This window comes from Ovis canadensis, chromosome 14 (assembly GCF_042477335.2).
Source record: "Ovis canadensis isolate MfBH-ARS-UI-01 breed Bighorn chromosome 14, ARS-UI_OviCan_v2, whole genome shotgun sequence".
In the NCBI taxonomy this organism is placed as follows: domain Eukaryota; kingdom Metazoa; phylum Chordata; class Mammalia; order Artiodactyla; family Bovidae; genus Ovis; species Ovis canadensis.
This window is the reverse complement of record NC_091258.1, coordinates 59581234-59593530: the sequence shown is the minus strand read 5'-3', so window position 1 is coordinate 59593530 and position 12297 is coordinate 59581234. Positions and strand designations below refer to the sequence as shown.

General features: G+C 56.8%; 1 protein-coding gene across 4 annotated transcripts; it reads right to left on the bottom strand.

Annotated features, from left to right (window-relative positions):
* Positions 1-3569: 3569 nt before the first annotated feature.
* On the bottom strand, positions 3570-11142 carry LRFN3 (leucine rich repeat and fibronectin type III domain containing 3). 4 transcript variants are annotated; one of them, XM_069550408.1, is made up of 4 exons: positions 9975-11122; positions 9762-9863; positions 7023-8462; positions 3570-4203 (listed from the first exon to the last, which is right to left on the bottom strand). In XM_069550408.1, exons 2-4 carry the CDS (start codon positions 9854-9856, stop codon positions 3738-3740), a joined length of 2001 nt encoding a protein of 666 aa, XP_069406509.1. In that variant the 5' UTR covers positions 9857-9863; positions 9975-11122; the 3' UTR covers positions 3570-3737. The 4 variants fall into 4 exon arrangements, with proteins under 4 accessions (XP_069406509.1, XP_069406510.1, XP_069406512.1 ...); XM_069550409.1 differs by having other exon boundaries at positions 7023-8459; positions 9975-11112; XM_069550411.1 differs by lacking the exon at positions 9762-9863 and having other exon boundaries at positions 9975-11142.
* Positions 11143-12297: the final 1155 nt, after the last annotated feature.

Sequence of the window (12297 nt, the reverse complement as noted above, 5' to 3'; positions counted from 1 at the left end):
ACTCCAGAAGCCTGGAGATTTGGTGCCAAGAAAGCTGGTCTAAAAAATGTGCAGGGGATCCTCCAAGCCAGATGGGGGATGGACAGTGGAAAGAGTAGCACTTCCTGAGCTCAGGAAACTGGGGGACTCAGCTAGGCAATGTTGGACAAGCTGAATTTTAACTTTCAGCTACAGACACACGTGATCGTTTGTCCAGAGTTGGATTGTCTCTGCATGGGGTTGGGGGATGGTCCCTGCATGGGGCTGGGGGATGGTCTATGTATCCTGTTGGAGAGGCAGAAGGGGACCACGCTAGAGGAACCAGCCTGCCCCGTGTGCCTCCTCCCACCTCTCTACTTCTGCCTGTGTGGGTGTGCCTCTGTCTCTGGGACTGAATTTCCTGGGTCCACATCCCCTTCTCCCCTGCCCCACAGGCCACAGCCTCAGTCTTCGCACTTGAACCTGGAAGAGGTCCTTAATTCCTGTAGAGAAGTCACCTTCCTCATCTAAGGGATGGATCCCAGGTCTCAGAGACCGAGGCCCCACAACTCTTCTTCCCCAGTCACTGCAATCTTGCCCGAGAACGGGGCAGCTGGACAGTGGTCCCACTGTCCCCTTCTGTGTAGGGGATGGAGGCCTTGGGTGAGGTATTTCAGATCTCTCAGTCCACTCACTTCAGCTCCCAACCTCGTCTGGCCACTTTTTCTGCCTGCACCATCGCGGTAGCCTCCTCCCTGGTCTCCCTGAGTCACCTTTGTTGTGAACATGCAAACAGAACTCCCACTGGAGCTTCCTAGACATCAGGGAGGACTCTTCTCATGGCTCAAAACCCTCCAATGATTTCTCATGCCACGGAGAATAAAATCCAGGATCCTCCCAGTTGCCCACAGGGTCCTTCATCATCTGCCCCCTTTCAGCTCTCCAGCCTAAACACAGGATCACTTTCTTTTTCCTCCCCTCCGACCCACGCCAGCCCTGCGGCCTCCTGCAGTGCTGTTTCATCTGTACGGAATATCCTTTCCAACCACTGGGTAGTTAGCTTGAGCATCTCAGCAGGTGTTACTTCCTCCAGGAAGCCTCCCTAAACTCTCTTCCTGGGTCAAGTCCCCTGGTTATAGGGTCTCCTAGTTCCAAGGGTCTCTCCTGTGTGACCCACCTTGTCACCATACATGCTCTCCACTTGCTTATTAGACGCTTGTTTCCCTCACCAAATGGTGAGATATAGGAGGGCAGGACGGGCCTATATTTGTTCAGTATCGAATCCCTTTTTGTTGCTGTTGTTTAGTTGCTAAGTCATGCCTTACTCTTTGTGACCCCATGGACTGTAGCCCCACCAGGCTCCTCTGTCCATGGGGTTCTCCAGGCAAGACTATTGGAGTGGGTTGCCATTTCCTCCTCTAGCGGATCTCTGGACCTAAGTATTGACCCTGTGTCTCCTGCATGGGCAGTGGGATTCTTTACCGCTGAGCCAGCGGGGAAGCCCTAGTACTTTGCATTCAGGGGGCACACATTAATTGTTCAAATTTTAAAAGGAAGGTAGCAGGATGGCACGCTCTGGCTCCCCCTTATGGCAGCAAGTGGTATTTTGTAGCAGGCACTTGCTATCCATCCCATCCTCCCACTCTCTAGGTCCCTTTCCCCAAACACCTCACTCTCCCTGATGGCTTCACCTGACCTCAGCCACTGAGGGTAACAAGCAACAAGAGGAAGGGCCTCGTGATGGTGCTGGAGGACTTGGGGGATCAGGTCAGGTCCTTGGGACTCAGGCTGTTCCCTTGGTCAATGGAGGACCATTTCCAAGGCCTACACCCAACCAAGAAAGGTGTGCCAGGATCTAGGAGGTTACTCCACGAGGACAAGTCATGTGCACCAGATCATGAGCATAGCCAATCCAGTCTTGGGCTGTCGTCATCAAACCCCTCACACAGCAGGGAAGAAAGACAGGAGCCGAGTTCCCTCCATATCTTGCCTCAGGAGGTGGTACCAGCGATGGTCTGAGGTCAGGGAGCGCTGGTCCTCCTACCGCTGACTCATTCCTGGGCCTTCAGTGACACTTCCAAGACCCAGGGTTGGTCTTGCAAACCTCCACACCTGGTATCCAAGGGGAGGCCTAGGGCAGATCTAGACTGAATGAGGACAAACCCTAGAGAGACGTAGGGGCAGAAAGGCCCCGATCAACCTGAACTAGGCTCAAGGCCCACAGGATCACAGGGTCTACACTCCCTGTCTATAGTTTCTTACCTCCTCCTGTCAAATCAGCTGGCTTTGGCAGTTGCCCAGCCAGTCCCCTAACACGGCTCTCGCTGAGGTCACCACAGCCCTGAGATCATTAAACACAAGAGTCCTTGGCTCTGATTTGGCTGGTTTGCTTCATTCTGTCCCTCCACCTACTGCTGTTCAGGCTTTGTTCTTCAATCCAGGTTATTTATTTTCCTGTCCCTTAAACATGGAGAGTCTGATGACCCATTCCCACTGACAGAGCCCCATTTCTGTCCTTAGCTCTGGTCTTAGACTAGGGGTCTAGCGGCCTCGCGGCTGTCACCCCTTAATGACATGCCCACCTTCTGGGTCCCCCACCCCCATATTCAACAAGTCCCAGTGGCATCAGTGGGACAGTGGTGAGCATGGCTGCCTTCCATGTCCACGAAGTCCCACGCTGGCCTCAGTATCTTCCTCAAACCTGCCCCTCCTCCCTGGTTCTGTATCGGGGCAGATTCACTGTCTCTCTCCCAGTCAGAGCCCTGGGCCTTCTCCTGGACACTTGCGTCCCCCACAGCCCTTCAGCTCCATAAGCGATCTCCTCAGCTTCCTGTTATTCTCACCCACCCTCTGCTGCTTTCCCCCAGGCCTGCCCCTGGTCCAGCTTTGTCCTCACCCACCCAGGTTCCTGCCCTAGTTTTCCCCAGGCTCCCTCCCAGCCTGTCTTCATTTCTGATCCACCATTCTGACAGCTAGAAGGATCTTCCTAAAACCCAAACCTGACCCTCTCCCTCCCTTGCACAGACTCCTCTGTGACTCCCCAATACTATCAGGCCAGAGTCTGAGCTCCTCAGCCTGGGGGTCCTGAACCCTGCCCACGCCTCCTGCCTGGCTTCTACTGCGGTGCCTCCAGGGCCCTGCACGTCCTAAGCCCTTGCTTGTGTTGGCCCTCTGCCCAGAAGACCTTTCCTTCTGCTCTTTGCCCAATTATCTCCTTCAGATGTCATTCTCAGCTCACGTCTCCTTCATGAAGCCCTCCCTGACCACACCCTAGGCTGAGTCAGACACCTTTTTTCGGGCTCCTGCCATCTCCTAGGCTTCCCTCCTCACCAAGTCTCTCATCGCTCTGAGCTATCACTGTCTGAGGGGCAGGGCTGGGGGCTGCCTGGGTCACCATGGCGTCACCCAGCACAGGGCAGGCCCAGAGAGGACACTCAGGGGATGTCTGCAGGGTGAAGGGATGACCTGTCCTCAGGCTCATCCAGAGACCTCAGACAGAAAGGGACGGGGAGAGGGCGGTTCTCTCCCCAATGGAAGCATCCTACTCCGGACCTCTGAACGAACCCCCACCCCCAACAGACAGAGACAAGGGCAAGGGCCCAGGCCCAAGCTTAGAAAAATAGGACTTTCTTGTTGTGCCTGGTGCCCCCGACACCCTCCCCATCAGAGTTTTAAAAACCGTGAGCAATTTGGTGAGTCCGAGGCCAGGTCCCACGGGGTGTCTGGGTCCTGCCACCCCGGCAGGGGGCCCCTTCTGGGCCGTAGAGGTGGGCGCGAAGCTAGGGTCCCGTGGGTTCGTGGCTGGGCCCCCACGGCTCACAGTCCAGCTGGACCACGGTGTGGGCCCTGGGTGCGGTGGGCTCAGGGGCCGGCAGGGCCGGCGTGGGGCCCAGGGCGCCGTTGGTTTGGGAGCACACGCTGCTGACAGGCGCGGAAGCCTTGGTCTTGCCGGGGGGTTGGCCGCCGTGCACCTTGTAACGCATGAGCAGCACGAAGATGAAGACCAGGACGGAGGCCACAATGACACCCCCCAGCGCGATGATCATGGTGCCGCCCAGGAAGGGCGCATGCGGGGCCCCGCAGGGCCGCAGCGCCGGCTCGGTGGAGAAGCGGTTGCAGCCCACCGGCCGTGTGGCGGTCAGCCCCGTGGCGCCATCCTCGTACACGGCGAGCACGCACAGATCGTAGGTGCGGCCTGACGCCAGGTCCGTCAACAGGAAGGAGCTGCTTTCGGCCGGGATCATTCTGGAGGGACAGGCAGGTGGGGGTCAGGTCAATGGCTGCCCAGCACCCACCCTGCACCCTGCTGACATCCCTCCATTCTGTTAGCCAGTTTTACCCCAGTCCACCTTCTCATTTTCCTGCTATTCAAATGTCCCTTTGATCTCCCTCTGGCCTCAGTGCCTACATTCTCACCAGTGCCCGCTTCCCCTCCACTCTGCTGCCCAGTTTGCCGTGAGCCCCACTGCCTCCCAAGTGTGGTTTCATTTTATATCTGGTTGCCTGGTTCCCCTCCTGCACTGCCACCCTTCCAGCATTTTCTCCAAGCCTGCAGCCCAAGTTTCCTCTAGCCTTACTGCCCAATTTTGTTCCACTCCCCTGCCTAACTTCACTCTGGTCACCCGCCACCCCCCCCCACCAGCTCATTTCCTAAATCCCCCAAGTCTATCACCCCATTTCCTGCCAGCCCACCACTGAGTTCCCTCCAGCCAGACATCTCTTCAACTCTGTGCCCAGTTTTGTTTAAAAAAATTTTTTTTTGATGTGGATCATTTTAAAAGTCTTTACTGGATTTGTAACAATACTGTTTCCTTGTTTTGTTTTTTTGGCGCGGAGGCATGTGGGATCTCAGCTTGCAGACCAGGAATCTTTAACTTGCACCCCTTGCTTGGGAAGGTGAAGTCTTAACCACTGGATTGCCAGGGAAGAGGCTGCCTGGTATTCCTCTAACCTGATGCCCATTTCCTACTACTATTCCCCTCCCCCATCCAATTTCCCTCTAATCCCACCTCCACATCTCCCTCTAGGCCTTCACCTCATTTCTCTCTGTCCCTCTGACTTTCCTCCATCCGGGGCTTGGCTGCACTTTCCCAGCTGCCTGACTTTCCTCCAGTGGAAAGCTAGAATTCTCTCTAATCTAACCGCCTGAATCCCCTATTGTGCTGATGCCCGATTTCCTTCTAACCTGCCAATGAAGGTCCCCTGAGCCTCGCTGCCGTATTATTATTGCTGTAGCCGTAGCCTGCTTGCCAGAGAGCCCTGTCATCTGACTCCGTTTTCATTAAACTGATGCGCCTCAGTCATCGCTGCTGAGTTCTTTTCCTCCCTGTTGCCTTATTTCGTTCCAGTTCTGTCTCCTGATCCTCTTTTATCTCTCTGGCCTGGTTTCAATTTATCCTTATCTTTTCCATTTCCTTTTATCTTTAGTACCCATTTTCACTATATTTCCTTTTGTAGCAGGGCACACTGTTGGAGATTTAACTTGTTTTATAATCCCTGTTTTATTCTTTAGTGGCTTTAATGAGGGAACTCTGTGATTGTCTCTAGGAGGGTGATGGTCTAGGAAAGCATTTGTCCCATCCTCGCCAACCCGCCCAGCAAGGTGGATGGGACTTGTGTGATTTTCAGGTGTGAGCCCTCTGTGGAATCGACTGACGATGGCCATCTTCGAAATGGAATGGAGAAAAGCTTGTTAGATTTCCAGGATTGACTGAGAAAGAAATCAAGTGATTACCTTTGGAGGTTTTGGCTTGTGGGGAGGCAAAGGGAACCCAGATACTGGGTTTACAAGGCATGGACCCCAGACCTTGGGAGGCCCACTCCTCTGCAGCCGGGTGTCAGGGGCGGTACCCCTGGGCCAGCCTGACAGTGAGGACAGGGAGCCATCCCCAGCCATCCATGCAAAGCTGGAGTTGGGTGAGACATGTCAGCTGCACCTGGGTTACAGCCACCATCAGCGACCACATGTGGCCACAGTGGACGTTCCAACCTTGCCTGGATGACTGTCATGGTAACCCACTCTTGGAGTGTGTCAGCCCAGGTTTTGTTTGCAGCAAGAGAAGGGAAAAGGGAGTAGGGAGTCCCTAGCAATGGCAGATTAAACAGTCCTGTTCACCTAGCAGTGGTGGAGCTTGAGCTAGCTTGAATATGATTCAGAAAAAAACCCCCAAAGCTGAGATGTCACCATGTTAGAACTCCAAACACATGGAGCAGGTCACACTGTACAAACCCAAAGCCTAATCTCTATATAACCTCCTCCCCCATTTTCTTTTTAACCTCTGGTCTGAGTTCCTTTGCAGGCTTTCCAGATGGTTCAGTGGGTAAAGAATCCACCTGCAATGCAGAAGATGCAGGTTCGATCCCTGGGTTGAGAAGATCCCTTGGAGGAGGGCATGGAAATCTATTCCAGTATTCTTTCCTGGAAAATCCCATGGGCAGAGGAGCCTGGCGGGCTACAGTCCATAGGGCTGCAACGAGTCAGACACGACTGAAGTGACTGAGCATGCACTGAGTTCCTTTGCAGCTGGGCTGCCTCACTCCATTTCCCCCATGATCCCTGGACCCTCCTGCTTGATCTCTTTTTCTTCCTGCAGCTTGACTTGAATCTAGCTGTCATCTGGAAATACTTAGTTCTCTTTACTACTTAAATCTGCTCATATCCCTTCAACCTTGCCTCCCCAGCTGCCTAGTTAAACTTCTATTTTTTTTTTTTTCTGGCCACGCCTTGCAACATGCAGGATCTATCTTAGTTCCCCAACCAGGGATCGAACCCATGCTCCATGTAGTGAAAGCACAGCACCCTAACCACTGGGCCACCAGGGAAGTCCTGATTATGTTTTATTCTTGCTGTTGGATTTCCTTTTTCTGTCTGTTGCTGTTTACTTTTGCTGCCTTCTTTCTTTTTACCACTGCTGCCACATTCCTTTTGCCTTCTCTGCCTGATTTCCTTTGTAACCCTGCGGCTTCACTTCCAGTGCTGCAGCCTGGGATATCAGTAGGTGTTCCTCCAGCCCTCCCTCCACCTCGCTCCCCCACCCGAACTGCCCGCCGCCTGGACCCTGCACCTGTACACGAGGATGTCGTCGGCTGAGCTGTTGTACTGGATCTGGTACATGCGGATGCCCGGGATAGGCCGCTGATCTGGCCACTGGACGAGAGCCGCTGTGGCGCCATGCTCCGTCACCTGGACACCACGGTCAGTAGGGGCCCCGGCCTCAGCCGCCTTGGCAGAGGCAGAGGCAGAAGCGGCAGAGGGCGGAGTGAGGGCATCAGGCTCCCCGTCCCGCGGGGGGTCACAGCTGGTGCTGTTGGCTAGCTGAGGGGGTGGTGGGGGACCCACGGTCAGCTCAACAGCGGCCGTGGCCTCGCCAGCTGCGTTAGCTGCGATGCACGTGAAGATGCCACCATCTCCCGGCTCGGTGACCAGCAGCTCCAGTGTCCCGTTGGGGAAGGCGCGCGCTCGGCTGGAGTTGCCCAGCAGCCGGCCCTGGGGTGACACCCACCGCACGCGGGGCTCAGGGTCCCCCACTGCCCGGCAGCGCAGGGCGGCCGGCCGACCAGCAGGCACGGCCAGGGGCGGCGAGCGGTGGGTCACCACGGGGGGCTCGCACACAAACTCCTCCTCGCCCACTGCCCAGAAGTAGCGGCCGCCCAGGGCCGGCGGGGAGGCGCAGGCCTCCAGGTCGTCCTCCCGCGCCAGCCGCCGCAGCCACACCAGCTCGCAGTTGCAGTGCAGGGGGTTGCCGCCGAAGGCCAGCACCAAGGCGGAAGCGGGCGAGCCGCGGGGCCGGGCCAGCAGCGGCAGGCGGGAGAAGAGCGGGTCCGGCGGGATGGTGGTCAGGCGGTTGGAGGTCATGTCCAGCCGCGCCAGCTTGTGCAGGCGGGAAAAGGCGCCGGCGGGCACGGAAGCCAGCAGGTTGTGGTCGAGGCCCAGCGTGTTGACGTTGCCTAGGCGGCCCAGCGCCTCCCAGGGCAGCTGTTCCAGGTTGTTGTAGGAGAGGTCGAGGTCCTCCAGCGTCTCGGCGCAGTCATCCAGGGCCCCGGCCGCCAGGGCTGCCAGCTGGTTGTTGCTCAGGATGAGGTGGCGCAGGTTGACCAGGCCGCGCAGCTGCCCCTCACCCAGCGAGGTCAGCCGGTTGCCATCCAGGTGCAGCGCGCGCAGGGCGCGCAGGTCTGAAAAGGCGCCGGCGGCCACGTGGCGGATGGTATTGCGGGACAAGCTTAGGTGCAGCAGGCCCGTCATGTTGGCCAGGTCCCGGCGCCGCACAGTCGCGATGAAGTTGTCCGCCAGGCGCAGCTCGGCCGCCCGACGGTCCAGCGAGGGTGGCACGAAAAGGAGGCCTGCCCCGGGGCACAGCACGCTTAGGGGCAGGGACTGTGTCTGGCAGCGGCAGCGCCGGGGACACGGGCTGGGTGAGGCTGGCTGAGGTGGAGATGAGGCGGGGGCCAGCGGCAGCAGGCAGAGGAGCAGCGGGAGGACGGCCATCGCGGGCAGGGGCGGCCTGCTGGGAAGAGGAGGGGTCGTCAGCGCAGGCTGAGGCCAGAAGAGGGGTGCTGGAGGGGGTCGGGGTGGTCTGGGACCAGAAGAGAGGGTCACAGCGGGCTGAGAGCAGAGAACTTGATCAACGATGGCCAGAGAGGAGTGGTCAGACAGACCAGAAGCCAGAGAAGATGGTTAAAGACTCAGAGAGGTGTGTCACGAGGGAAGAGAGGGAAAAGAACAAAGAAAGTCAGAGGGAAGAGAGGTGATTAGAAACGAGACAGGCAGAGAACAGGAGCAGTGATCAGGGTGGGGAGAAGGTAAGCCAGAGAGCTTTAGATGTGGTCAAAGAGAGATACTCAGAGATGGCCAAAGAGAGAAGAGGTGGTCAGGGCGGTGGGAATGATTAGGAGTAGCCAGACAGGACCAGACGAGAGAGGTTGTTAGAGATGGTCACGAAGATGAGGAGTGGCCAAAGAGAGGGGAAGTGGCAGGGGGGGCCAGATCCAGGAGAGGTGGTCAAAGATGGTCTGAAATGGTCAAAAGGCAGAGAGGCGGTCAGAGAGAGGAGGAGGGGACAGACATGTCAGAGACAGCTGGAGACGGGACAGCTGGTGAGATTGATGGGTGTGGGGAGAGGGCACCAGCGAGAGGAAGGGCAGTCAGAGATGTTAGAAATGATCAGAGAGCATCAATGAGCAAGAGAGACTGAGAGAAGAGAGGTGGTCAGTGATGGCCAGGACGGTCGGAGACTGGCAGCTGGAGTCAGGGGTGTGTAGAGGGCAAGAGAGACAGTGAAAGATGGTTAGACAGAGGAAAAGGTGGGTAGAGGGAGTCAGAGAGGAGAGACAGAAGACAGAAAGAGAGGGTGAAAGATGGTCAGGGACAGTCACGGGTCAAGGCTTAGAGTCAGGGGTAGACACGGGTAAGAGAGCTGCTGAAAGATGATTAGAGAGAGGTACTACAGACAGATGTCAAGGGTGGTCATTGAGTGAAACAGTAGACAGAGGTGGCTGGAGAGAGATGCTGTGGACAGGGGTGTTAAAGGCGATGATCAAAGACAGCAGTGGCAGACAGAGATGGTCACTTGAGAGGAGTGGGGGCTAGAGGTAGCCAGGGAGAAAAGCCAGTGGACATAAGTGTCAAAGATGATCAGAGAGACAAGAGGTGAATAGAGATGGTCAGTGAGAGGAAGAGATGGAGAAAGGAGATTGGAGAGCGGAGTGGTGGACACGAGAGGCAGCTGGAGATGATCAAATAAGACAGATGGTAGGAAGAAGCTGGAGAGCCTGAGCAGGGTGGGGGGAGGGGGGCAGTCACAGACCTGGAGATGCCATCAGCTGGGGATGAGGAGGTCAGAGAGGGGCAGGGCTGGCCAAATGTCCACAGTGTTCGAGGCAGACTCTTGTGAAGGGACATCTGTTCCCTGGGGAAATTCCAAGGGTGCCCAGGGGGACATGGTCCTCCTTACCTCCACCCCCAGCGATGAAGTTCCTCCCAAGTCCCTCCCCACCACAGGGTCTCCCAGTAGCCTTACCTGAGCTGGAAGCTGCCCCAGGGAGCAAGAATCCTCAAGCTCCGAGGGGTCAGGGGTCAGGGCTCTGGAGGGGTTGCCTGGTCATGCCTTCCCTGCTCCCAAAGCCTCTGTCTGTTATGTCTCTGCTCAGATTTATGGCCAGAGTCTCTAGACCTTGATACTTAGGGTCTTAGATCTCCAAATATTGGGCCTCTTAAGGGCCCAATTTTAGGGACCCAGGCCCCAATTTGGGTTGCCCGGAGTCACCGTCTCCCAGCTCCTGTCTTGGGATGCTAAACAGATAGCTGGAGAGTCTAAGATCTGACTCCCAAGCCCAATCTTGGGATTTGATGCTAGGGGTCTGGGTTTAGATATTGGGGCGCTGAGTCAAGATTCTCCCCAGATTTCAGCATTCAGCTTAGCAGCAAGGATTTCAGGCCCATGAGTTTGGGCCCTTTGCAATGCCAGGGTTCAGATCTTGGACTCTGAGGCCTAAATTTCAGGGTTCGAGTCTCAAATAGTAGGCTCCAGGGTGTAGAAATGAGAATCCAGTCCCAGATTTGAAGGTCCCAGGCATAGAACTCAAAGCTCAGCTCCAAATTTGGGGATTCAGATGCCAAATCTCCAGGTTCAGGCTCCAAATATTGGGGTGCACATTCCAATTCTTGGGGTTCCAGCTCCAAATCTTGGGGTCCCAGGGACTGATGTTGCGATTTCAGCCCCAAATACTGCTGTTCAAGCTCCAGGTCTTAGGGTCCCAGCCCCAAATCAGGCTCCGAGGCTCAGGTTTCCAGACCTCTGGATCCAATCTCGGGGTGCAGGCTCCCCAGTTTCGGGTTGCGGGTCCTGGTTGTGGGGCGGCGGCGTCTCCACTCGCATCGCGGGATGCAGCGGGGGCTGGTCCAGAGAGAGGGGGGCGGCTGCGGTAGGGGGGGAGCGGTCAGGCAGCCCCGGGGGCTGGGGTGGGGCGAGGCCTGGGCGCGGACAGACGGACAGACAGGGACACGCGGGGTGGGGGCACCGCAGCAAAGGCCGGAACGCAGGGGGGAGGGGCCGCGCTCAGAGACCCCTCCCCCGCCGGGGCCGGGGCGGGGGCCGGGCGGGGGCCGGGCAGGCGGGCCGGGTCCGGGCGCTCTCGCGGCCTCCTCGCCGGGAACCCAGGGCCGTGCGCGCGCCCGCGCTTAAAGGCGCAGGTCCCCCGCGCGCCCGCGCTTAAAGGTGTAGGCAGGTCCCCTCTCTCAAAGGCACGCCCCTAGCCCCACCTTTCATGGAGTCGTCCTGGCTTTCCTTGGGAGAGAGAATCCTTGGATAAAGAGTCAGGAAGACAGAGAGGGACATAGAGACTGAAACCGAGAGACATACAGAGACAGAGAAAGACAGAGCAGAAAGATAGGCAGGCTTAGATTGAGGGACAGAGAGGAGCAGAATCAGAGAGGCAGGGACAGAGAGATAGGAAAAGACACACATATTCAAGGAGAGATGGAGATACAGAGACAGTGAGTGACCCAGAAAGAGAAAAAAGAGACGAGAGACGGTACAAGTTAGAGATAGGCAAAGAGACATAGAGATAGTCAAAGAGACAGAGCCTGAAGGAGAGAGAGAGAGAGAGCGACAGACTGAACTGGGCAGCTTAGCTGTGAGGGTGTGTGTGTGTGTATCTGTCTGTGTCCAGCTCTCACTCGCAGCCTTGAATGTGATTCTCTATCCCAGAGCCCTTTGCCCCCCAAGCCTGTCCCCTTCTGCCTTCCTGTCTCAGCATCACCTCTCTGGGATGTCCTTTAGGTGGAATTTCCTTGCTTGGGCCCTTCCTGTATCAAGCCTGATCTTTCAGGCCAGTGTGGAGACTCTGCCCTGTCCCAAAGCTCTTTGCATTGGTTGCAAGGGGAAAACTTGGCTCTGGAAGTACAGCTAGATGTCAAGTCACACTGGCCAGATATCCCATGGAGGAAGGAGAAGATAGGAATTGGAACAGAGGCAGGGGGCCAGCCAGGTTGACCCAGAAAAGTCTATCCACTGCCTCCCCCCTCCTCAACTCAGGTCCACTGCCCCACAGAATATCCTACTAGAATCGTACTAACACATGACTCACCAGGAGTGGTGTCTGCCTGTGCTGATGCTCGCAGAGGATAGTGGAGGGGAGGATGAGGGTGGGGGGATCCCACGTGTTTCCTGGCAGATGGTGTTGCGGGAAGAGGAATGTGGGCCGTGGTCTACAAGCCTGGCCTCGGAACTTGGTTATAGCAACCTGGGGACCTAATCTTTTGGGAGCCCTGGTCCAAGGAGGACACACCCTTGGCTCATGGTCATCGCCCTACCCTGGGGGAACCTGGTTACAAACCCTCCC